The following is a 25,900-nucleotide window of genomic DNA, read 5'->3' on the forward strand; positions in this document are numbered from 1 at the left end:
TTGTTTCTTCTTTTTTTTTTGAGAAGCCAGGAATCTACAACATTGGAGAGAAGGCAGGACTATTTTCAATGAGAATAGTGGGAATAAAGAGAGTGACCTTCGCACCATGATTGCATCACCCACAGTCCACCCCCTCTGTTCCCACAATCACTTGTATTATGTATGACAAATTGATTTACATTTTTTTTATATTTGTTCTTGAATCCCATGTTACTTTTGTTATATCCTCAAGTTAAGTCAAGTGTGTACTGTCATTTGCACATTTAAAAAAAGTTGCTATTACTGTACAATACATTTCTTTCTTTGCCCTCCTCACTGCATGCAGTTGAAAATAAGTAACTAGAAAATAAATACAAGAAAATAAATACATAAAAACAGCTTATATGGTATTGTTTAATTTAAAATAACTGATACGTGTTCTATAACAGTTTACCTTCATTATCTCGAAACAAGCATGTGTGGGTGGCAAACATGGCAGTTGGTCCTGCCCACCAAACTGACCAGCCAATAGGAATCGACGCTGAGTCTCTGTTGACCGTGTGCATGTTTGAGAGGCGGCAGTGACTGGCCTGACGGCTCGCTGTAAATAACACGGATTCGCGCCGACGTAATTCCGCTGGGATGGCAGATTTCCTGGAGGACACGACGCTGCCCGAGGAGGAGAGGGAGTTTAGGAAAACTATAGCTTTGATCGGAGGTAAAGAGAGGATTTATTTGGTCAGTGATGCCGGTAAAAGTAAAGATGTGGACGGGGGTGACTCTGGAATATTTCAGGAGTTTATCAATGACATGTTTCACTACAGCAACGGGGAGTTCACAAACTCTCCTTCAGGCATGCACGGCGATACTGCAAGTATATACCCTGTTTGTGGAAAAACCGAGACTAAAAGCCATGAAATACCACTAAAAGCGAGGCCTACGGATTTGGATTTGGGAGCCTGTCCGGTGGTTGAGGACGTGGAGAAAGGAAATCCGACGCGCAATGGCACCGCTAAGAGAACAGCAACGAGGAGAGCAAACATTTACAGCCGAAAGCGAACTATAGACTCTCCTGTCATCATATTCGTCTTCAGACAGACATTTCTAAGCAAAAGTTCCAACGAATTGTATGTAAAAGAGACACTGAAGGACGTAAAGGCACGTACGAAACGTGCCAGAATCGCCAGACCAGCTCTGATTGGATTAATACGCACCGGAGAGGAGAGCGCCGAAACGCATCAGTGTGCGCAACTCCTGGAGAGTCTGATCCGCTCTGTGTTCCACAAACAGTCTCCAGAGACAATATGGGTCGGCTGTTTTATCCCTAAGACAGAGGCCAAAATCCTCAGCATCAAGAAAAATGCCTGCAAAGTCATATACTCATCCCAAACAGCAGGTGTAATAACATACATTATTTATAGCTTTTAAGCTATCAATCACATTCTTTAAGTGTATAGTATTATGTACATCTGTTTTTGTCGTTTGCCCAGACACGATTTTTGTATAGCTTGGGCACACGTCAGCAGAGATTTGTCAACATGAAGTTTGAACCGTGGTCTGTTTGACCAGGGCATAATGCCACTTTGATGAAGCATACAATTGCCAAAATGAAGAATAACCACAACAGTGTATACTTAACGCCTATTGTACAGATACCACACAAACCTGCCACTCATACAGAACTGAGACATAGTAATATATTTTACAAGTAAATCAGTTAATTAAGAGAATCATAGAAGTAACTAAAATAATATTTTATAGTGATATGGGTAACTTAAAGTTTAACCTATGATAAGATCATTGGAAACTCATGAGCATTACACAGTGGAAGTTCCTGCGGGAAAATCTGGCAAACACTGCAGTGATTTGTGTTAGTGCACTCCACAATGTAGGTCAATCCACAACATTCACAAGACCACACATTTATGCACACATGTTTCTTCCCAGGCATGGCTACAAAGGCCGCGGAACAATGGGAGCATTCATGAAACAATCAGGCCCTTAGATAAGCTGCCAATTTGTTAAACGCTTATTATTGCCTTTCAGATAATACCAGGGATAGAGGGAACCCGCTTCTCTGGCCATTCCAATGTTTGTCCTGGGATCATAGGAGAGGCCAGGCCAACAACTCTTCAAACGGCAGGCAAAGAGGTAGCAGCATTGTCCCAAAGTCCAGTTTTAACCAAACTATACAGACATTTTATTTCCTAAGGATTTTTCAACTCTTTTCTTCATGTATTCTTTAAACCAACTTAGTCCTTTTCAGGGTTTCCAGGAAACTGGAGCCTAACCCAGATGGCACGAAATGGGCAAAAAGCATGGTTACAGGTTGCCACTCTATCACAAGGCCAACTCGTAGGCAATGACATTAGCACGTTCACTTTAATGGGCTTGTTTTTATCTCAGATTTCAGGAAGTGATGATAAACAAGACGGATGTAATAGAAGAAGCAGATCTAACCAGTTAGCCTGCCAGAATAAGTCTAACCACAAAATATCATGTTCTGGATCTTACTCCACTGTCTGTCCATCTTTAAGTTGTAAAGTGCAACTGAAAAAAATAGAAAGGTTGATTTTAGAAATTCAGGAAGCAACAGATAAGGCATGTTAAAATAAAACGGATTGACTCATTGAATGCATCAGCCATTAGATTGATCATACACACAAGAGTTTGTTAACCTGTCCCGCTGCAGCTAAATTGTTTCATTTTAAGTTCACATTAGTAACAATGTTTGCATTGTTTTTAGATCACACCGGAAGTAAAGAGGAGGGTATCCCTCTGAAAACCATTTCCCTGTCGGCTGGACCTCAAGTGGATGGAGGATGTCATGACACGTGACCTGCAGCTGCCAGCATATCACTGCAGACAATCATTCTGTCTTAACTTTCAAGAACCAGTTAGCCTGATCTGGTTAGAGAGCCCTATTACATGTAACACAGTTTCTTCATAGTGTTTAATATTCACATCACATCTAATCAAATGTTGGTAAATAGTCCAATCTGTTGTAATTTAGCAGATGTACACCTGATGCAAAATGGAATTAACTTTCACATAATTTAACAAAACATTTTGAGGCCTAAATAGAGATGTGTCTGTTATTTTAAAACATTTAAACTGCAATATGGCTAAGTTACAGCAACATTACTCTTTTAACATGATGCATAGTCAAGTACAGGGCTTGATTGCCAACTTGTCCCACAACTCTAATGCTCTTAAAAGGCCCATGTTTTTGTGTCATCTGGAATACACATTAACAAAGCACAACAGACATAAATAGGGCCTTTGTTGATGGGTCTTTTTTATTTTATTTAACTGGGACGATCCAGCAGGTTAATCCCGCCACAGTTACAGTTGTGAATCTGTTCTTATTTTTTACATTCATTCATTAGAAATGTGTGCCTTAGATTATTGCTTTTCGCAATAGCATTATCTGCGTCTGGATGTAACTGCTTTTCACTCACTATGTATTTATGTAGGCTACTGGTCTGTACATTCAAATAAGTATGTAAATAAACAGATTTAATTTTGTGTCATTGTGACATTCATTGGCTATTCGTTCAGACTAAAAGGATATTAAGGGTTTCTGTTGGCAACTGAGAATAAACTGTACTGTCCTATATTTAGTAATATTACTGATATCCTGTATGTGATTTTTTTGTAAGCTGAAAATCAATAAACATATTGATATAAAAAAAATATATATATTACTGATATTAAAGCCCCCAACCCTTGATTTCCATTAACTTTATTTTGCAAATGCACAGTTGTCAACTTTATTATTTACAAATAATAATTATCATATATTTGGATTATACACATAAAAAATAGAAATGTCTTGTATACAAGTAGGAATGTCATTTATCATAACTGATAAATCTATCCAAAATATTCTTGACATGGCATGGAAAAAATGTGCTTTCGGACATGTGGAATATAAATATGATATAACATTCCTCAATAGCAAAACATTGGTCAAAAACAAAACATAGCAAGACAATAAATGATAGTTTACATACATTAATTAAAAGTTAAATCGTATATTTTTAAATATATAAATATACTCCATTTATTTTACAGCCGATCCGGAGACATTTCAAATTACATACAGAAAACCATTATAATAAACCAAAACATGTTTTAGTTTTTTATAATACAAGAATACATTGTGTCATATTCTGTGTTTTTATCAGTGTGTGTCAGCTAATGTTAGCAGAGTTTTGACAAGGTATTATTAATTTTTAAACCAAGTTGGTCAGGGTGTCTTATTTTTCTATTAACATGAATAAATGTGATATGTGTTCGTGATGGCAAATGATTATCAGTTATGGAAAACAACTGATTCACGATAGGCCACCTTTAGAAAAGCCTGTCCATAAATGGGATCCTTTAAATAACTATGTTGCATAATAGCTTATTAATGTTTTGGATACTTTTAAAATACTATCATATCTTTAAGTTACTAACATAGAGTACTATAAATCAAACCGGTCTACGAAGACACAATGGATTATAATGTGTATTTTGTTTTTTTTAAATCAGGCGTAAAATAGGACAGCCAATCCTGAGGTCCTCTAGGAAGGGACTTGCGGCTTTAGACAAAAAGAAGGTAGCAGCGCTTGCGTTTGTTCCCACTGATGTGCATTTCAACATACTACAAATCGGTTCTTCTCTTTATCTCCTCTTAAAAATCGCACGGAATTCAACCGTCGATACAGGATCGTGGGGCTGAGGAGGGAATAAAGAGCCAACATGATAACATCCGCAGGTAGGTCGTAGTAGAGTGTTTTTATTTTGCTAGCCGCATCTTGAGCTAGCTGCCATTGATTTAGCTGAGTCACACAGCTAATGTAGCATTTCTCAGTCAGCCGTTGACCGGTAAAGGCAAATATATCCAGCAAAATATATTTTCAGGAGGCAAGAACCCTTAGTAATGTGTCTGTGGTATACATTTGAGTATATTGTAAGTGCTGCACGGCTGTTTTAAATATAGGAAGGCGTACTTGGTTGATGAAACGTCAATGCTAATGACAAGTCATAACTGCACTAGCATGTTGGCTCTTTAGCTTCGAAAACAAGGTGATCAAGTTCATTTGTATACATGTACGGAAATGTTTTGATGTATCTTGGAATCAATCCTCAAATAAACACTTGGTGAAATAATAACACCCTCAATTTATTTTTACATTAAAGTGTAATTGTGCAAAACGGACTCCGATTTCAGCATCGACCCTTTTCTTTTCAGTTGTTCTATTTGTTTTTTGCATTTGACTTTATCAGCTGTTGATATAAAATATCCTAACATAACATTTTAATATGTGTTAGTTACTACCAGTATTTTTGATAATGCCTTTTCAACGCGTACTTGTGTGAACTAGACATCTATGTCTGACGATTATGGGCAACTACTTTGTCTGTCATTTAGGTGTTATATGTTTTATTTAAAGCTTTTTGTTTTACTGCCTACATATATTGTATATATTTCAAAAGTGAAAGAATATGAACTATAAAGTAACAAGCAACCAATTTTGTTTCTCTCTTTTTTTAAAGCTGGAATTATATCACTCCTTGATGAGGAGGAGCCTCAGCTCAAGGTAAGAGCTCTTTTACAGGACATACGATGTAATTTAATTGTATCAACTTCCATACAGGCGTGATGTTATATCATATCAAGTCAACCATCTTCAGGCTATCTTCTGTCTGCTTGACCAACCATGCAAGCCTCACATTTTATATTCATGTTTTTTGTCAGCTTTTTGAAATGCTTCACTTGTTTTTCACATACAAGTGTAGTTGTGCAAAACAGCTTTAGATTTACCTATGACCCAGTTATTTTCCATAGTTGTTTTTGCTACATTAGCTTGCAAAAATACATTTTTTCCCGTCAACCTCATGCTATTCTTCATGGGCCCAAACTATGTAACACTTTGAAACTATGCTCATAAGAATAATATTGCAGTTTCACAAAAGTAAACAACATAGTTATGTTTTGTTTATAATGTATATTCATCATATCTGTCTTTTACTTGCAGGAGTTTGCACTGCAGAAGCTCAATGCCATTGTAAATGACTTCTGGGCAGAGATTTCTGGATCCGTAGATAAAATGTAAGTACTATGCTAGACTATAAGAGCTTGACTGCTTTATGACATACAAAATGTACATTAGACAGCACTTACTTCAAGTATTGACACACTCAATGTAAAGACAAAATATAGCGGTGCAATGTGCCCAATAATCGCATGTCGCATGCAGAATATTCTTCCAGCGTGTATGATTGAATAGCACAGTTTTATAAAGCACATATCTGCAACCTTTCTCATTTCTGCTGCTCACAATTGCTCTGTTGGACGGAACAATTTCATTTAGATGCAAACATCTACATTCAGCAGTTAAGCATCAAGATGTCTTTGAGGTCAACTTTTTCTTCATCACATTTTTGCTCTATGTAAACAGCGAGGTCCTGTATGAAGATGAGACGTTTCGCAGCAGAGCGTTTGCTGCTCTGGTGGCCTCTAAGGTTTTCTACCACCTCGGAGCCTTTGAGGAATCTCTGAACTACGCTCTCGGTGCTGGAGATCTCTTCAATGTGACTGATGATTCAGAATATGTGGAGACCATCATTGGTAAGTGTTTAATCAAAAGTACTTTACCTCATTCAGCTTTTATATCAACCAGTGCTTTCTTAGGCTAAAAGCCATTGAATTACGGATGGAATAACATTTCGATCTGAACTACGTCGATGAGTTCAGTAGAAAATTGGTCCCCTCTTTTCATCCTTTTTTTTGTGTTTGCTACTAGCCAAATGCATCGACCACTACACCAAGCTGCGGGTGGAGAATGCTGAGATGCCAGAGGAGGAGGAGAAGAAAAGCATCGACCCCCGCCTTGAGGGCATTGTCAACAAGATGTTCCTGCGTTGCCTAGACGATCACAAGTACAAGCAGGCCATTGGCATCGCCCTGGAGACCAGACGGCTTGACATGTTTGAAAAGACCATCTTGGAATCGGTCAGTTATTGCTTTTACTGCTAGTTTGAAATATCAGATAGATTTAGTAATAACCAAAAGTCTAGCATACCTTGATAATACCCCAAAATACAGAAATGACAGGATTCACTTTATTCAAATACAGTAAACTTTTTTTTTTTTTTATAAACAGTACAGGACTCATACAATCATAGTTCTCACAAAACATTTTCTAAATGAGTTACTACTGTACAGAATAATGTATTTCTTCTCATGAAACAAGTTATTAATTGTTACTTTTTTCTCTCTTCTCATGCAGACTGATGTGAGTGGTCTCCTCGCCTACAGCCTGAAGGTGTGCATGTCCCTGATGCAGAACAAGAAGTTCCGTAACGAGGTGCTGCGGGTGCTGGTCAAGCTCTACATGAACTTGGAGAAGCCTGATTTCATCAATGTCTGTCAGGTAACGATCAGATCTTAAAAACTTTATGCATCATCTCCCTGAATAATTCCTTAGTGTAACAGATATATGCAGTAAGTTCTTAATTAGACAGATTGTTTCCAATAAGTAATGTTCCGTTATTATTTAGTTTAAGATTTCTGATAAATTGAGTAAAAAAAAAAAAATCCTGATCACAAGCCTTCATTGGAAAGGATACTTTTTAGGATACAGTTTCATTGTGGTTTTAGAATTTGCAATGATCAATATGTTGTCATTCCATAAACTCTCAGAACCTTAAAATCCATCTCTAATCATTTGTTCTCCTCCCCTCTCTAGTGCCTGATATTCCTGGATGATCCTCAGGCTGTGAGTGACATCCTGGAGAAGCTAGTGAAGGAGGACAACCTGCTGATGGCCTATCAGATCTGCTTTGACCTGTATGAGAGCGCCAGCCAGCAGTTCCTCTCCTCCGTCATCCAGAACCTGCGCACAGTTGGAACCCCTATCCCCGCAGTCCCTGGCTCCACAAACACAGGCACTGTGCCCACACCAGACAAAGACAGGTGGGCAGGAGAATAAAACACACACATATACCTAGGCTGAAGCTAGGCCAATTACAGTTCATAATGGGATCTGATAGGCAATTAACTGTAAACTGTAGACTTTTTTGGGCTAAATTAGTCACTAAAAATGTGTTTTTGTTTTTTACAGTGATGCAATGGAGACAGATGACAAGGCAGGCAGCTCACCTGCTGGAAAGCCGGTAGAAACGGTACGGTCGTTTTTAGATCGTTTTGTAATTTTGCTGTATCTGAATTGAGCAACTGTATTCCATGTACAACTTTGATTGAGTTGACAGATCATTATATTGCTTCATTGATTTTTGTAGAAAGATGATCCCAAAGACCAAAACGCCAAGATGATCAAAATCCTTAGCGGGGAGATGGCCATTGAGCTTCACTTGCAGTTCCTCATCCGAAATAACAACACAGATCTAATGATCCTCAAAAACACAAAGGTAATGTAGCTAACAACAAGATAAATGGCTCACAGAAGATAAATGATGATACTATTGTTTACACGATCAGATGAACTTCAGCTTTAGTTGGCTTTAATTCTTGTTTTCTCCGTCACTCTAGGATGCGGTCCGAAATTCGGTGTGCCACACAGCCACAGTAATAGCCAACTCTTTCATGCACACGGGAACCACAAGTGACCAGTTCCTCAGGTAATTTGGCTGGCAGCATATAATTGTATATTTCGTAGATTACACAACGACATGGAAAAACCTATTTACCCTAAGCAACATTTGATTAAATGTTTTGTTTGACCTTGTAGAGAAAACTTGGAATGGCTTGCGAGAGCGACCAACTGGGCCAAGTTCACAGCCACAGCAAGTCTGGGTGTCATCCACAAGGTATGTTATGTCCCTATGATTATAATATAAAGCAATAAAATATTTTTATTTCATTTGAAACATAACCTGCTGTGTTTTTCAGGGTCACGAGAAGGAGGCTCTCCAGTTAATGGCCACCTACTTGCCCAAAGACACTTCCCCTGGCTCAGCCTATCAGGAAGGAGGAGGCTTGTACGCTCTGGGACTCATTCATGCTAACCATGGCGGAGACATCATCGACTACCTGCTCAGTCAGCTCAAGAACGCCAGCAATGATGTGAGTTTTTTGTTTTTGACTTTGTAGGTTCTTTTTTCATTATAAACTAGACTGTCACAGGCTTCTCCAACAGTGCAACATAATAACACAGATAAACAGAAAAATATAGTGCGAGTAAATAGTAATACAAAATGAAAAATAGTTTAAAAAAGTGAAATGGTGCAATAGGAGTCTATATGCAAGCTATTGGAATGATATATTAGATAAATAGATAAATAATTACTAAGTAGCAGATGAATGTTAGGGATGTTGTTTCAACAGTTCAGGGGCCTCATTTATAAAGCCTTGCGTGGGAAGGTTGCTTACGTAGGACAAAGCAAATAAATACGCACCGACACTTTCCGATTAATAAAAGACTGCGTACCAGCACAGGACTTGCGTACGGCACATCCTACGCCGGTTTCCCTTTTTATAAATCTACTCGAAATGCGGTGCAGCTTTTGCGGGCTTCACGTAACGCCCATTTTTGCCTGTAAATAGTCAAAGAAACGCCCATTCATTCATTCATTTTGACTGACTGCATGAAGAAGATCGCAGGAAATGACGACAGAACAGCTAAAAAAGACATCTCACACCGTGTCAGATTTTGGTTATTTTGAGGAGGTCGAGATAAATCATATTGTTTGGTGGATGCAGTTTGAACCAGTGTAGCAGCATGGAGGTCGGATCGTCACCAAAATAAATAAGTGGTCCGAAAAAGGTTAATGACAAAAAAAATACACATAGCCTAACCTTCCTCAGGCAGTGTGTTTGTACCGGGGACAGGAGACCCCCCCCCCCCCCCCCCCCCTTGATGAGAAACTGTAAGAAATTATCGGGGAATCTCTCCGGAGTGGAGTCATGACGACTGGATCTGAATTATTTTTTTGTATTTGGTGGTTTGTGTCCCAGCTGTCGATCAGCAACTATATATCCATAATCCACCAGTTAAAGGAAATGCAACTGTTTTGTGTTATATTAGCTGTACAATTTGCGTCATATGGTGTTCTTAGTTTCCATACCTCCTCCTGTGTTTTACGAGCGACTTATCAAGTAGGCTATTGGCGAACGGCATAAAACATGATTAAACATGATAGTATATAAAACCATGCTTGTATCTATACAACCTATAGAAATGCAAAACGGCGTCAGTTTAAAGTAATTCTATCCTTCTGTTTACCGCATCATTTATGAGAATACATTTCTTAACAAGAGAACATAATCGAGGGGTGATCAATAACATTTCCGTATTTACTTATTTCTCCAAGTTATGTTTTTGTGTGCACTGATGAGTCTCAAACATGCGTTTGTTAAATCATTTTAAGATTGGCTTTAATCGATTTGTGAAAATTAATTATTCATATATGATAAATGAAAGGTAACATTCTATTTATGGTATTATTTCTACATATTTCTCTCATTCTTCCTTCTGCCAACGGTGTCGCAGTTTCTCGTCTCCCGTTTTTTGTGCTTAGTGCGTACGCCAGAGTTCCCGTTAGCCGGTAATTACCGGACAACAACCGGTAAAATATGCTGAAGACCGCCAAATCTAAATATCTCCGGTCAAAGTGTCCGTTCAAAATCATTTCCGTTTAGCGCAATACCACATCAGTTGCACCATTTATGTGACAGACAAAAGAGTATGTGACAGACAAGAATAGTCTATTCTAATGTCTAACACTACATGTGGAGAAAGAGATGTCCTGTATGGGTTGATTGTGCGTTGATCTGTTGGTAATGCCTCTGGGTTCCGGTGGGCATGTAAACAAATGCATAATGCTGCGCTATACTTTGTGGCCTCACCTGGTTGCATAGCGACACTTATTGTTTAGGTGTCTTTTAATAAGCAGGTAGTCATATCATTAGCTAGAACTAGCTAGATCTGATCAATATGGACATAAACGTGAGTGAAGTCTAATCTGACGGGAGAGAGAGATCATCTGCTGCTGACGAGTCGACACGCAGCTCTGCGTGATCACATGCAGCGGTGAGCGGAACAAAACACACACTTCGGGTTAGAATATCACACGTAGCTATTTTAATTACCTCTCAAACTACCGTAACTAGTTATAGATATGTTTAGTTTCACTGTCGGGTCACTCATTACTGATCCGCGAGTTGCATGATCTGACGGGCTGTCAGGCGAGGGAGAGAGCGCTCCGTTTATTATTCCCGTGTTATTGTAAATTACTGTTCACTTTTGAATAATGTAGTTAATCTACTATAATTTGTTTAATATTGAATAATATCAATTTGTTTTAAAGCTCAATAAATAACAAAGAAGACCTTTTGACTGGCACTTTTCTCATTTTGTCCGGAAGATTTAAACTTTAACGGACATGTTGACCGCCGGAAAAATATTCTAATGGGAACTCTGCCGTACGCATGGGTTAGAGTTTGCGTGGAGGACTGCACATTTTCCCGTCAAGTTAGTTTTTTATAAATCGCAAACAGTGCGTAGAAACTGGCGTACGCTATTTTTTGTGCGTACGCACCGTTGAGGCCCCGGGTGTTTAGCAGTCTTATTGCCTGTGGTATGGTTTTCGACCTCTCTGTAAGCCCTCTCATCGCCGTCTGTGATCTGGCCGATGACGGTCGTGTCGTCAGCAAACTTCACGATGGTGTTGGAGCTGTGTATGGCCACGCAGTCGTGAGTGAACAGGGAGTAGAGGAGAGGGCTGAGCACGCAGCCTTGAGGGGCTCCGGTGTTGAGGATCAGGGTGGAGTATGTGATGCTTCCCACCGGCACTGCCTGGGGTCTGCCCGTTAGGAAGTTCAGGATGACAAAATAAAGTATCCTTGAACCTTGATTACTGTTCAAGGAAAGGGAACCAGCTGTTATGAACTAAGTCTAATAATATCGTTGAAGTCACTGTCAGTTGGTAAAATGTTTTTCTTCTTGTTTTTAACAGATTGTTCGTCATGGTGGCGCCCTTGGCCTTGGCTTGGCTGCGCTGGGAACAGCCAGACAGGATGTTTACGACCTCCTCAAGTCCAACCTCTACCAGGATGATGCTGTTACTGGTGTGTGTATACAATTTTCAAGCATTTAATTTGAAATTAAAGAATGCAATTATGTTTTTTAAAAGAATGACGTTTGGCTTAACACATTTCGAATCATACTATGAATGTTAATGTATCTGATGTGTCTTATATTTAAATAGTACTTTGTATAGTAAATTAATATACTTCAATTGATTTAAAAAAACATGCCATGCTGACAATGCCATGCAACCTCTCAGGTGAAGCGGCAGGCTTGGCTCTGGGTCTGGTCATGCTGGGCTCCAAGTCAGCCCAGGCCATCGAGGACATGGTGGGCTACGCTCAGGAAACGCAGCACGAGAAGATCCTGCGTGGCTTGGCAGTGGGAATCGCCATGGTGATGTACGGACGCATGGAGGAGGCTGATACACTCATTGAAAGCCTCTGCAGAGACAAGGTAAGGCTGAGCATGTCACATCACTCTTTTCTGTCAGTTGTTTTATATTCAAACGACAACAAAAGATGCACTACTTTGCATAATAATACTGCACATATGTGACCTGCTCTATCGAAATCAGTCGGAAGTCGCAACGAAAAAAGGCGTATTCGTCGTGTGACTGCATGTGCCGAACCGTGACGGTACGGGACGGATACCGTTACACCCCTAGAACATAACCAATAACCCACCATAGCCAATAACAAATAAATGTAGCTTATATTCATTCATGTCTTATTTGACCTAGTTAACATTTATTTATTTATGCATCTCTCCAACTTTAAACGATATTTTTGTATTACTGTCCTATAGTATACATTGGAATGATTTCAAACCTGTTTTTATTTATCCTTATAATTATAAAGGAGTGCCTTGGAAATATGTGTTTACATAATTTGTGGTCAAAACGTTTGAGACCCACTGAGATAAAATTAACTTATCTAAACACTCACTCCTTTACCTCACTGAGCCTCTCAGTCTGACAGGAGAGCTCTCCTCCACCCTGGTTGTAGAAACATCTACTTCTTATATCCGTTAGCGCTGCTAGCACCAGATTCTAATATAAACAGCGCCGGTACCGGCCCTCTCTCTCTCTCTCCCTCACTCGCTCCCACGCTCGCACTTTGGCTGTGAGCTGCGGGCGCCTGATAAGCCAACATCCCCCACTTTCATCACTTACAGCGCCCATCGTACAGGGCAAATGAAAAGTGTAACCGGGGTGAAAAGGGTGTTACATTTACTTAATTATGAATGTTGTTACATCAAGGCTGAAAATGTGGATGAGCGCCAACGGTCAAACATATTTTTTTCCTCCCAGAGCTACCAGTGCAGCGCCCCCAGATCTGGCGCCCTGTGCCAAAAATCGGCCCTGCCTAGTACATACAGTGGCAAAGTCTCAACATTTAGCAAAAATACACCTTTATTGAACATACAGTAACACAAATACTACAAATCCACATAAAAAAACAATCAAAAATGAAAAAGGGTCGCCACTTATTATTTTAATCAAAATAAAAAAAGTAAAAAAAAAAATCTTTGGGTTAGGGTTAGCGCTGAGCAGCCACTATTTGTATATAGGGGAAACACTGCTCTCTATAAACCTTTAATAAATGATGCAATTTTTAAATGTATGATGTTTTGAGTTCTGTACATTTTCCTGTAACTAAGTGTTGTATGTGTTTGTCAAGTCACAGCTGATGCGCTTCCTCTCTATAAGGGCTAGATCTGGTCTTAAAACGTGCTCTCCTTGCTCTTTCTGATAGGACCCCATTCTGCGGCGCTCTGGTATGTACTCAGTGGGAATGGCCTACTGCGGCTCCGGGAACAACAAGGCCATCCGGCGCCTGCTTCATGTCGCTGTAAGTGTTTTTTTATTTGGCCTCTCCAAAACACATTATTCAAAGAGAGGAGTACGGGTTTGTCATTCTGTCAGTGAAACACTGCCAACAGCCAGGGCTACACATCTTTGCCTGGCATAATTATACAATTAATTTAATAATAAATTATATTTTTATATTGCTTTTCAAGGAGTCAAAGTCCCTTTTGCAATATAGTATAATAATAACTGTGATTTACGCTTGTTAAAAGATCCACGATAAGTTTTTTTATAAGTGAAATATTTTGTCTTTGCTTAAACCATACGCTTCAGTTTTTAACATATCACATCAGTCTACTGTTTACCTGAGTTTACTGTAGGATCCAACATTGCATCACTATGATGATGGATGATAGTGAATGTATGTATATGCTAATCACAGTGCTTTCAGTACAACATGAGTGAGGGCTGTGAACAAAATGTTGTCCTGTAGGTGGCAGCTTAATACAAGCTCATAGAGGGTGTGATAGTGGAGCATATTCCTCACACTACATCAGGGAGTTAAATCATTGAAGTTATTTGCAAGATATGATAACCCATGTTTCCACTTTGGTAATTTGACCTCTTTACTTCTCTTAATGAAGGTGAGTGATGTGAATGATGACGTCAGAAGGGCTGCTGTCGAGTCCATTGGCTTCATCTTGTTCAGGTAAGGACAACAATGCTCTGAACTGTCCGTTTAGTTTGCATAAATCCACTACAAGCTTTTCTCTATTGAGCCTCATGATCTTGGCCAAAATGTAAACGTGCAAAATTGCATCTTTTTATTTTGGATCATTTTGTTGAATGTGAGAAATGAATTTCTCAAGATGTTCAGTAGAAAGTATTGTTTTGGTACAATACTGAAGCTAGTGTTCTGGAATACGTGTGTATATTATAACTATAACCAGCCCTATAGTTAACTTTTCATTAGAGATTTACCTGAAATAGATTTCGTTATACGATGTTCGGGGTAATCTCCTACTTGGTCTGGTGTGTTTATGGCAAATCTGTCACCGAAGTATTTTTACTGGTTCCTGCTTTCCATACAAAGTGTAACTCTTTAACGAACACTTACCTTTGTAGTTTGGTACTGCTGACAAGGGGCTGTTTGCTCAAGCATGAACACCTTCTCTGAGATAGGAGAATTTGGATGCACTGTTGTCTGGTAGGGGTGTAACGGTATCCGTATTCGTCACGGTTCGGCACATGCAGTCACACGGCGAATACGCCTTTTTTTTTACGAGTGGGACAAAAGTAATTCAGGGCAGTATCCACTACACTATATATAATCCAGGGGGCCGTATTGCGCCTAAAAGCTGTTTGCCAGCCGCCCTTAAACAACAAATGAAGAACAAGAAGAAACACAACAACAAAACGAACAAAATACAAGAAGAAGAAAAGTTAGTATGGTGAGTTCAGATAAAACACAGGAGCTAGAACCCACCTGCTTCTTTTAAATCAGCTGTGTGGGAACATTTCGGGTTCCCTGTGGACTACAATAACGATGAGGTGTGCGAGTGGTGGATCGGACGAGGACGGTGTGTCGGCGTTTATTACGTTACCATTGACTGTTAGCAGGCTCAATGTCGAGTCAAGGCAACATAAATAAAGGAGACGGTAGCCGAAGTAGTCAAAAGAAGAATTTAATTAATAATTACCACCATGGTTGGACAAAGGAAATATAAAGTAATGACAGACAAGAACACGTACTGCACAGACAGGATCAGCCCCAGACAAAGGGGAAAGCAGAATCCTTATACATGAGGTAATGACGAGACAAGAGACACCTGGGTTAATTACAAATGGGTACACCTGGAGGAGAAACGATAAGGACTACAAAACCATAACAGGAAACTACAGCTAGACATGACACATCACACTAGGAGCGCCTGATCAGGGCACAAACACATAACAGCGTTGTTCTACAGCGGTGCGGTATGCTAATGGTAACATACGCCAAACATGCTAAATCATATCAGAAGGCATCACCCAGATTTGCCAATCACCAGAGTCCGGCAAAAAGACAACAGCTGTTCAACAGCTGATCCCCGCTGTTTTTAAGAAGCCAATAGACATGAGACCCGAGAGACCAAAAATAAATAACGGAAGCTTTTGGCATATGTTTTTCAACGACTTTGCGCTCTTGAAACACTTTCTTATTATTTATGATGTAATATTTTCAAGACATCCTTTTTAGTTTTACAGCTTGATGAAACCTTTTTATTTGACATCAGCCATTATAGATAATATGGCCATCTGAGTGTACTGTGTATGGTTTGTTTTTAACTGTTCAATACAGTTAATTATTCAAAATGTCAGAGTTCTTTATTTTTAAACTGAAACTTGCACTACTGTTCAAACATAAATAACAACACACCTGGAATTATGCATTTGAGACTTTTTTTTGCTTTTTTGTTGTTGTACCGAACAGTACCGAACCGTGACCTCCAAACCGAGGTACGAACCGAACCGTTACACCCCTATTGTCTGGAATTTAATATGTTGGTTTTCGTGGAATGTGTTTCTGTTTCTGAGAAAGCTGCATATACTTGTCATTCCCACATTTTTGTTCCTGGCTATTTATGGGGGTACATCACCCTTAGACTGACATAAATGTACCCATCAGAGATTAGAGCAGGATGAAAATGGAGCGCCTATCCATTGCACAAATATCAGAGTGTAAAGTCTAAGCCCAAAAAAGGTATGTTGGTTATTTTGCGCGATCAAATGGCAGACATTGTTTAAATCTTCACTGTTTACAAAGCTTGCGAAGCGGAACAATTCAATTGGTCTCCTGTTCCACAACTTCTTAATGGTTAAAGCAATGATAATCTCCCCCCCCCCCCCCCCCCAACATGTACATTAGCACAAAGACTACTTTCAGTACAAAGAGTCTCTGTTTTTGAACAATGAGACGGGGTCGGTCTAGGTAATAATTAAATGGTAAAGCACTCCAAGCTCGCATACCAAGTCTCAAAGTTTGCTCCACATTGATCAAACACTGTTTATATTTTATTTTATTAAGTTTCCGTTCAGCTGTTTATACTACCATGTATTTGGAATTTAGCATTGTCTTGCTTACAAAACTGCTCTTCAAAAGCATGAAGGGACTGTAAAAAAGTGTTTTTGCCAAGCACACTGTCCCACAGTTTTCTTACTTGCTCGTGTTTGCCGATCTTTTGATGCCGTCTCATTCAACATTTGTTTGGCTTTACTGTTGTGCTGTTTCATGAGAAAGATATTTTACTTGGTGCTGAAATAAAGTAGCATAAAAGTGTAGACATAGAAAGGAAAAACATGGATGCTGAGAATTGTTAGTTTTCTTTCAGTTAAAGGTGGGGTAGGTAATTTTGGAGAAACCAGTTGGAGTGCGCTAGAATTTGAAAATACACAGCTGGAAGAAATCTGCGACTTCCTTACAGAGCCCCTCCTCCAACACACACAAACGCGCACATGACCAATGAGGGCACGAGATAAGTTTGTGCACAGATGGAAGGCTGACAGGCAGGTAGGCCATCCAGTTATTTTAGCCGGGCCGGCTAAAATGATTGCTCGTGCTTTTTACAGCATTACGGCTTCTACAGATGACATTTTTTTTATGGATTTTTTGTCAAAGCACTTAAGATATTCATTGCTATCGGGATGTTAAGAGCATTCCATGGAATATAACAAAAAGTGTATCTCGAGCCGGTTTCTCAAACTTACCTACCCCACCTTTAAGCATAATGGACAAATATTGTATTAAACACATTTAGGATTCTATTTAATATGAAATGTTGTTCTTTATTATATACAGTCTTTTATTTGGAAATCTCCTAACATATCAAAACAGCAGGCCGCAATACATATACAAGAGTGCTTGTCAAAGGTCCATCAAATACAAGTAACATTATCTCGACAGTGCAAATGTTGTCAGTTGGAAAATAGATTTGAAAGGTAGACTTGTGTTTTCTCTTAACAAAATATGAGCATGTGGTTTGAGATGGTTTACAGCATATTCAGAAAGCCCAAGTTGAAAGGATCATAAAACTCATATATATATATATATATATATATATATATATATATATTATACTGTATTCATACATAATTCCAGGTTATCTTATCATGCTTTAATTCCTTACATTTTTGTCTGGTGGCTTGCACTTTTAAACCTTTAATATCATTGGTTCTTCACCTGTGGCCTTTTTGAGTTGACCTGTAAGGTTTTACAACATTTTAAAATGCAAACTGTCTTCTGGTACGTTATAAACAGCAATTTTACCTGTCTAAAAGGCTAAATGAGAAGTATTCTAAACATCTATATACACCCTTATTTAACATAGGACTTTGACTTATGCATTTAATGTGTATTTTAAATGATGAATGCCTTATTTGTTTAAAGTATATTACTGATGGAAGCAGGTGTACATCAGCAGACAGGTTTAATCTCTTTTTTTATTCTACAGCAATACCCTTTTGTTAAATGATTTGTCAATGAATTTGAGAGTAACCGCAGATTCAAAATCATACATTTTGAGTATTTGTTGTAGGTAGCCTAGCTAAGTTATGTCGACTTAGCCTTCAAAGAGATACAATGTGGGCAACATAAATCTCACTGATTTAAAGTGCACATTTTGTGTTCAAATCCTCTGTCTATCTCTATACACAGCTAACCTTTTCCTCCTGCTTACTACCTTCATTTTCAGTCAGAAGCATTGTGTCTAATACAATACCATTGACTGACTGCATAGGGGCTTGCCTGCACCTCAGTGGGCTTTGGTAGCCAACGGCTCCAATGCCATTTTTCATGAAAAGTTTCGAGTTTTCTGCCATGGAAGATCGGAAAGAAATCCGTGTAAGGGTCCGATCTGCATTTGATGCCCTTGGCTGCCTTCCTGGACTATTAGTAGCAGGGTTTTCGTAATTACAGGTCATATACCGCGTGAATGCTTCCCTGAACGTTTTGTTGAATAGGGTGTAGACCAACGGGTTTATGCCTGATGACACATAACCCACCCAAACAAAGATCTCCATGAGATGCGCAATGACATGAACGTCACAGCTGGTGCATAATACCGAGGTGATGTTAGTGATGAAGAAAGGGCACCACATGACCACAAACAGGAGGAAGACGATGCCTAGCACTTTGGAGGCGCGCTGCTCATTGCTCAGAGTCTGCATTGACTTCTTGCCCATTGTTGACATTCTACGAAAAGATATTTCATCTGCTGTTGGAGAGTTTGACGTGCCTGCAAATGTTCGTTCTTGTATCCTGGGAAGTCTGCTGTCCAGCATGTTGGGTTGCTCAACTTGCGTTGGCGTTAGAGCTTGTTCTCTTTGAAAAACTGTGGAGATTGCCAGGTAGCTAAAGCGCTGAGACACCCTTGACTTGAGCAGATACACCTTTTTGCGTAACACCTGGACAGTTAGTAGGTAGATGACCATCATGATAGTCAGAGGGATGAAGAATGCCACCAAGGAGCCAAACATGATAAATTCCCGAAAGGTGTCCGTTTTCAAAAGACATGTGTGGTTACTGTTGAAGGTGATGTTGTTGGGAAGATGGTTGTTCCTAAGCCCCTTTATCGGAATTGGGATTGCGATACCTGGAAAATGACAATAACAGTACATATTGGTAAAACATTGTAAATTGTATATTCCTTTTGTAATATCGCTTTTTTTAATTTGTATGTTTCATGTCAACAACAGAAGAACCGTTTCGATTTCATTTTCACACAGACATTCCTGTGTTTAATTTTAATTTCACGTGTATGATAGTATTATTAAATAGTATCGACAAAAGGTTCATGTTTAGTTAACGGTTACTGTCATGAAGAAAAGGCACATTATGATTTGAGGCTTTCCTTTTTGTTTTTAAAAGCAAGTAAACTAATCATCCGTCACTTGCCATGATGTTTCTTAAAACTGCTAACAGCAGGAGAGTTGTTACTCTGCATATATACTGAGACTCCGTATAAGTGCTGCTGCCTTCATTCCATCGGAACTTCTGGCTTCGGTCATGAAATGAAGCTCAAATGAAATCAAACCCTTCAGCAAAACCTGCTTCTTTGAGTATTTTGTTTACTGGGCATCAAGCATTGATCAGTAATGTCTCAGTGAATTTGGCCACATTTTGTTCTCCCTAACCCTCCTTTCCATTACAAACGCAGGGTGTGGTTTGTATAGTATTGCATCCGGCAAATAATTCTGCGTCCACAAACCAGGTCTGCCATATATTTTATGTGACGAAATAGACTTCTGAAGAAATAACTTGTCTAAAGTAACAACCACTGCAGCGTTGTAAAAGTTGAGGAAATCTGATTTTAATATATGCTTACCAATGGATATGAGCCACACCAGTGCAATTTTCACCATCGCTTTGGCTCTGGATTTGTATTGGCTGTGTTGGATTGGCTTCTTGATGGCAATGTAGCGATCCAGTGAAATGGCGCATAGGTGCATGATGGATGCAGTAGAAAACAGCACATCGAGGAACAGCCAAATGGGGCAGAGGGGCTCCGGAAGAGGCCAGCCGGAGTCTAAAGAAAAAAGACACGTGAATTAGTTCAGTTGGACAGTAAGCTGTTATCTTTTTTTTTTTAAATAATTTGCTATTCACCTATCTGTGTTTGTTAGAATTGGTAAATCCCTATAATCTTATCATGATCAAACTGATTTTATTTTCCCCAAAGATGATTTCGTCTTACAGGAGGCCATTTGGCCATTTACAGGAGGTTTGCAACAAAGGCTAGGATTACAAGTAGCACCCACACAAAATATTGCTGTTTATTTATCCTTACGAGGAATGAGTTTACTGGAAAAAGGAGGGTTCACTTACTGTTTATAAAGCTAAAAGCTCATTATGAAGACGTGCTGGCGACTACGCTCAACAGTAGTGTTTATTTTCAGTTCCAGGCATAAAAATTGGCAAGAAACTATTCTGGCTTTTGTCCTGTAGACCATTAACATTACTAAAAATGTAATATTCCTTTTACATAATTGTGTTTTGTTGTGCCACCCTCCCCTGGCTGCCTACACCAGTTGTCACACTTGGAATTATTGAGTCATAGTTTTGATTAGGTTTCATCTGGAAAGCAAATGCATTGACACATACTCCACTAGTTCTCAAAGTAGATCCTCTGTATGTGTTCTGTGAAGTGTTTTGTCCAATGCCAAATTCAATAAACACTGTAGCTTGCAAGCTCCAAGTATCTGTACAAGGGAACATATTCTATTGCGTTTAATTGAATTATAAACTTAAGAAAGCAAATGTTCGTGATCCTACTGCAGCTGGCCAGCACTAGTTATTTGGGTTTACTTTGAAGTCATTCTGAACATACAGTAAGGTAAGAAAATCAGCAAAGCAGTGTGTTTTTTTTTTTTTTTTTTTCAAAAGGTTGGCTTTTGAAAATGTTCAAACACCATTTATATTGAAATAGTTTCAGGGAGGATTATGGGTGTTCAGCATTTTCTGGTTGCACAAGGCTGTGTTCAGTACCTTGCATAGGAACTCATTCTGTTGTTTGTCACATTTGTGAGATTGCAAATATCAACTGCATCATTATTTAATTATATTAGTATCAAGTATACATCTTTTTGATAATTATATGTATGTTGTGTAATATATCAATCAATCAATGTTTATTCATATAGCCCAATATCATGAATGTTACATTTGTCTCAGTGGACTTCACAGTTTGTACAGAATATCAGTATGACAATACGACACCCTCTGTCCTTAGACCCTCACATCGTACAAGGAAAAACTTCCGGAGAAAACCCACAGTTTAAAGGGAAACATGGGAGAAACCTCAGGGAGAGCAACAGAAGAGTATGTGCTATAATAATATAGCACATACAATTAGCTGTTTCTTAACCTACCCAGTTATGCGTTGTAAAACATTGTTTGCTGTGGTTTGTCTTGATCTTTTTGGAGTATTCCTTTTACTATTCCTATCGTCAATAGTGTGGCTTGTGTTTATTAACCAAAACTCCCTGCCATAAAACTTATGAAATGAAAAAAAAATACATCTGACCTGCAGCTCTTTTAAAGAAAAGAAAAGAAAATGGAGAGGCAGAGAAAATGATTGTTTGATATAGCTATTAGAGGTAAAAACCTTGAATCAGTCGGCAGTGTAGTGTGTTGAGGGATGATGCCCTGCAGATGCAACACTTTGGAAAGCAAAACTAAATCATCCCTTAAAAAAAAAAAAGAATCTTTAACTTTTGTCACAGTGCTATATTTTACATTTACAGCAAATTTTAAATATGCCGATTTCTTACTGTTTTTCTTTTTTAAGGCGTTCCCTGTATGCTTTGACTTCATCTGCCAAGCAGATGTGGAAAATTCATGACTCGGCAGTAATCTTAAATGCATTCCTATTGTTGCCTTGCTTTTTCAGGTTTACTTGTAAGATGTTCATCATCTTGGATTTGAAAACATCAGATTTTCACAAAGTCAGAGAAAGTAAAAGCTGCAAAAGATTGAGTCACACTGGACTGCAGTAAGGTTGCTTGTCCCAGCGTCTGGTTCAGAAGACATTTAGCCGACTTCATTGACATTCAGCGATGGAGCAGCAAACAAACACAAGTCCCACTGACATGCCTTGCATCATTGTGCTGCCCCCCATTTCAATGACCAATCTATTTTCATTACAGTTAATTTAGTTTAAAGGTCATTCATTTGAAACTCAGTTTGCTATCAGCATGCCATACTGTTGGCTCATTTAAAGATTGTCTTCCTAGGGACTGCCTTAAATCCTCAATTACAAGTTAGTGAACACACTCACTTTCAAAATGCTGTTGTTGATTAACACAGTGTAACAGTATAGATGCAATAGTAAATTAATTGCATGGTCTTTACTCATGTAGCCTCTGCATTAGGAAAAGATGAAAGCAGCACCTGTGACCACTTTGAATTGAGCAGGCCTTTCAGCGCTACACATCCAGTTCTCATGCAAAACAGGAGATGTGAGACAGGCAAAGCCACACATAGACCAGCGTCACACAATGAGAGACATAATTATGTTTGGGCTTATTATGCTTCTGTTGAATTAATGGAGAATACTAGCTAAAACATAGCTTTGTATGATAAACGTTTTAATTGGTAGCATGAAGCTTCATTACGACCACACTGTCACTGGAAATGCATAAAACTGTTTTTGTACTGTTGCTAATGTGCAACTGCTCCCACAGCACTGCAAGAGGAAGTAGCATGTTTACTGTCCACTATCTGTGGTTATATTTCCTTCTCATTAATTTGTTGAGTGATAGTCAAGATCGTATCTAGTGTTGCTCACAAACTACTTTTATCCTCTTTGCTATGAGAGAAGTATGCTGGCCTGTTTTCCCTTGTATATTAGAAAGGCAAAGAAAGTAATTCCAAAAACCTTTAATGTTCCACTCAACAAAAACATTACTTTCTTGAACGTGTTTTAGTAATGGTTTGCGGGAGTTTAATTTTGTTTTATCGTAATGTCATTTATCATTTAGTTCAATATTTCTTTAGATTGTTAACTTTGATTGGTGCATAAGCAAAGACATGTTTTCTCCCAGTAGGGTAACGTTTTATTGTTTTTGTCTAGCAGAGGTTTCACAGATAAAACACAGGCCCCTATGCTAAACTTACTGTAGAGAACGGTGACGAGGGCAATGGGCATCACTAGGAGTCCCACCAACAGATCAGCCACGGCAAGCGACATCAGAAAGTAGTTTGTGGCGTTCTGAAGTTTTCTCTCGAGTGACACAGCGAGAATGACCAGGATGTTTCCTCCAATAGTGGGGATGATGACCATGACAATAAGCAGGGCGGCCCATTTCAGCTGAAGCTCAGGTGCTTCCCCTGAGCTGTTGGCCTCGGGCGGAGCAGGGACTTCTTGAGACATGGTGCTGCAGAGATTACAGCAGGCTTTAGCTTGGGTCTGGGTTCTGATCTTCCTGGTGTTGGACACTCGGTCAGCATGGTCACTGCGTCCTACAGGCAAGGACAGTTCAGGGTCGCTGCACAGGATGCTTCATCCCCATGTGCACTGTACAACAAAAGGAGTAGCTCAAAATCAGCAGAGGATCCACCACTTCGAGGGGGACAAAAAACAGGTCCACAGCACGAGCTCCAAAGCTCGTAGTAATCCCAACCTTATTGGTATTTTCACAATGAGATATCAGCAGGGGTCCTCACTTTCCCAGGCCGTTGGTACTCTTTTAATCCTCTGCGGCCAAAAACAAACATGTCTGTATAAGGAAAGGAATCATTGGTAACAAGCCTTCCAAATGTATTTTGGGAGTCTAGTTAACTTTAGCTATAAATGTAATATATTACATTTTTAATGGTCTTATATATAAAAAAATTGTATCTAAACATACACGTGGTTATTTTTTTATACAACTTGTGCATTAATCAGGGATATAGAATTTTAATAATCTGAGTCAAATGGATAACACAGAATCAAACAGTATTAAATACAAAAACTGACACTGTTAATAAGCATTATCATGATTCTGTAAGTTGTCTTACCTGCTCCTGTAAGTAGCATCTGTTGTAAATGTAAGTTCCTCGTTGACTTTTCAACTCCATACGTATTTTTCCAAGCCGCTACGTTTTCATCTTTTATAAACACTTTAGCAGTATTTCTTGCTGGGAGAATAGTGCAGCTTAACCAATGCATTTCAGTCTTAGCACACCTCTTAGTTTAACATATTGTTTAAACTCCTGAAACATCCTTATATTTTCCGCCCTCCGCAAATAAGAACGTGACAAAAAATGCCCTCCTTCAGCGGTTAATCCTAAATCTGTCTCTGTCTGAAGCAGTCCGTGATGTGGAATTTGTTTTCCTTCCACATGTTGGAGGATCCCCCAGTCTTGCCTCGCATCACCTACAGCGATCACAGGTTTAAAACTTTCAGATGTTGAGGCTCCTCCACCTCTCTCCCATTCGCTGCCTCTTGTTAACAGCCTGTGATCAGCCGTGCTCTCCCCCGTCTTGTCTGCTCTCTCTCTTCCCCTCCCTCCCCTCCGTCTTGCCCGTGAGTCGCACTTTGTACAAAACAGATGAATGTCTTTGTACTGGCAGTATGCCAGTGGTTCTGGGAGGTAATTTCCCTCAACACAGCCGTCCCACTGTTTATATTTGTCACTTTCTGTTCACTCGTCCATCCGAAGCATTGTTGGGTTGTGTGGACGGGGTTTATGGGGAGAAGCTCTCTGTGTGGTGAGGTACTTGAAAATTACACTTGTACCCCATTGCTGTTTTTAGTTTGTCTTCTGAGCTCAAATGGTCGTGTTGGGAATGTAATTTGAAACCGCTATCCAATTTTCTTATACATGACTTCTTCTGAAATGTATTCCACATTTAGTTTTTTTCCTTTGATCTTTCCGCATAAACGTTGTGTTTTCAATCAGTGTACACACTTTGCTTTTTAAAGCAGATGCAAAAAATAGAAATAAAAGCTCCTTGGCATTTACAGAAACCAGATGATGATTCTTAACAATACAATGTGTGAACGCCAGTAACATCTGTGTAACCTGTGTCTTCCAGTAAAGGGCAGCCCGTAGACCAAATGTTCCTAGTGATAATTCACTTGTAGCGCCCCATAAGAAAGGTGGTTTCATAAATGCAGTTATTATGAGTTACCCTGTTCTCTTTTTGCTCCTTTTTAAATGGGTTGCTTGTTAATGGGTTGGCTTTAAGACTTTAGATGTGTGATTGCTGGTGAAAATCTGAGTTCCCCCAGCCAATCTTTACTGTTTCTTTCCCATTTGCTAAAAAAAATCTCTATATTTTTGTTTATAATGCAAAGAACAGCTGAAGGTGTGCTGCTAGCAGTATGCTGACTTCTGCTCTAGCATATCAAATGCATGCCAAACAGGCACATTCTTTTAAATGATATCCAATCTTGCTGACTGAGATTGTAACATCGATTGTCAGATCTACACATTTTGCAGACTTTCAAACTGCTGTAGCAATCGGCAGTTATTATTCTTGGGAAACTCCGTATTAGTGTTGGGTTGTATTATGTTTTCTGGGAGTTATGCTAATTAATACAAAAA

The 25,900-nt window shown here is 39.1% G+C and overlaps 3 protein-coding genes across 4 annotated transcripts in view; 2 read left to right on the forward strand and 1 right to left on the reverse strand.

Moving 5' to 3' along the window:
* Window positions 1-556: 556 nt before the first annotated feature.
* On the forward strand, window positions 557-3,507 carry LOC117446031 (uncharacterized protein C2orf72 homolog). The gene is made up of 3 exons (XM_034082058.2): window positions 557-1,375; window positions 2,026-2,130; window positions 2,726-3,507. Exons 1-3 carry the CDS (start codon window positions 622-624, stop codon window positions 2,815-2,817), a joined length of 951 nt encoding a protein of 316 aa, XP_033937949.1. The 5' UTR covers window positions 557-621; the 3' UTR covers window positions 2,818-3,507.
* Window positions 3,508-4,570: 1,063 nt separating this feature from the next.
* The window catches only part of psmd1 (proteasome 26S subunit, non-ATPase 1), a 52,485-nt gene continuing 31,155 nt past the window's right edge, over window positions 4,571-25,900 (forward strand). Inside the window, exons 1-16 of the mRNA XM_034080818.2 lie at window positions 4,571-4,744; window positions 5,527-5,570; window positions 6,009-6,082; window positions 6,432-6,601; window positions 6,777-6,985; window positions 7,263-7,406; window positions 7,722-7,948; window positions 8,097-8,157; window positions 8,275-8,403; window positions 8,525-8,613; window positions 8,724-8,802; window positions 8,885-9,058; window positions 11,950-12,061; window positions 12,280-12,476; window positions 13,778-13,873; window positions 14,475-14,539. Of these exons, the coding sequence (XP_033936709.1) occupies window positions 4,729-4,744; window positions 5,527-5,570; window positions 6,009-6,082; window positions 6,432-6,601; window positions 6,777-6,985; window positions 7,263-7,406; window positions 7,722-7,948; window positions 8,097-8,157; window positions 8,275-8,403; window positions 8,525-8,613; window positions 8,724-8,802; window positions 8,885-9,058; window positions 11,950-12,061; window positions 12,280-12,476; window positions 13,778-13,873; window positions 14,475-14,539 (1,886 nt within the window). The 5' untranslated portion in view covers window positions 4,571-4,728. The remainder of the gene's footprint in view (window positions 4,745-5,526; window positions 5,571-6,008; window positions 6,083-6,431; window positions 6,602-6,776; window positions 6,986-7,262; window positions 7,407-7,721; window positions 7,949-8,096; window positions 8,158-8,274; window positions 8,404-8,524; window positions 8,614-8,723; window positions 8,803-8,884; window positions 9,059-11,949; window positions 12,062-12,279; window positions 12,477-13,777; window positions 13,874-14,474; window positions 14,540-25,900) is intronic.
* Window positions 17,954-24,841, reverse strand: htr2b (5-hydroxytryptamine (serotonin) receptor 2B, G protein-coupled). Of its 2 annotated transcripts, none has more exons than XM_034080821.1 (4): window positions 24,368-24,841; window positions 23,483-24,062; window positions 20,193-20,393; window positions 17,954-19,460 (listed from the first exon to the last, which is right to left on the reverse strand). In XM_034080821.1, exons 2-4 carry the CDS (start codon window positions 23,736-23,738, stop codon window positions 18,514-18,516), a joined length of 1,404 nt encoding a protein of 467 aa, XP_033936712.1. In that variant the 5' UTR covers window positions 23,739-24,062; window positions 24,368-24,841; the 3' UTR covers window positions 17,954-18,513. The 2 variants fall into 2 exon arrangements, with proteins under 2 accessions (XP_033936712.1, XP_033936711.1); XM_034080820.1 differs by having other exon boundaries at window positions 23,483-24,084.

This window comes from Pseudochaenichthys georgianus, chromosome 4, assembly GCF_902827115.2.
Source record: "Pseudochaenichthys georgianus chromosome 4, fPseGeo1.2, whole genome shotgun sequence".
NCBI lineage: Eukaryota > Metazoa > Chordata > Actinopteri > Perciformes > Channichthyidae > Pseudochaenichthys > Pseudochaenichthys georgianus.

What these genes read in the sequence shown, in the direction of transcription:
- LOC117446031 (XM_034082058.2), top strand. Translation starts at nt 622, where the DNA reads ATGGCAGATTTCCTGGAGGACACGACGCTGCCCGAGGAGGAGAGGGAG. An exon ending in ATACTCATCCCAAACAGCAG is followed by an intron (nt 1,376 to 2,025) that starts GTGTAATAACAT and finishes ATTGCCTTTCAG; the next exon opens with ATAATACCAGGGATAGAGGG. An exon ending in TTCAAACGGCAGGCAAAGAG is followed by an intron (nt 2,131 to 2,725) that starts GTAGCAGCATTG and finishes CATTGTTTTTAG; the next exon opens with ATCACACCGGAAGTAAAGAG.
- htr2b (XM_034080821.1), bottom strand. Translation starts at nt 23,738, where the DNA reads ATGTCTCAAGAAGTCCCTGCTCCGCCCGAGGCCAACAGCTCAGGGGAA. An exon ending in CCTCGTCACCGTTCTCTACA is followed by an intron (nt 20,394 to 23,482) that starts GTAAGTTTAGCA and finishes TTTTTTCTTTAG; the next exon opens with ACTCCGGCTGGCCTCTTCCG. An exon ending in GGTGTGGCTCATATCCATTG is followed by an intron (nt 19,461 to 20,192) that starts GTAAGCATATAT and finishes GTCATTTTCCAG; the next exon opens with GTATCGCAATCCCAATTCCG.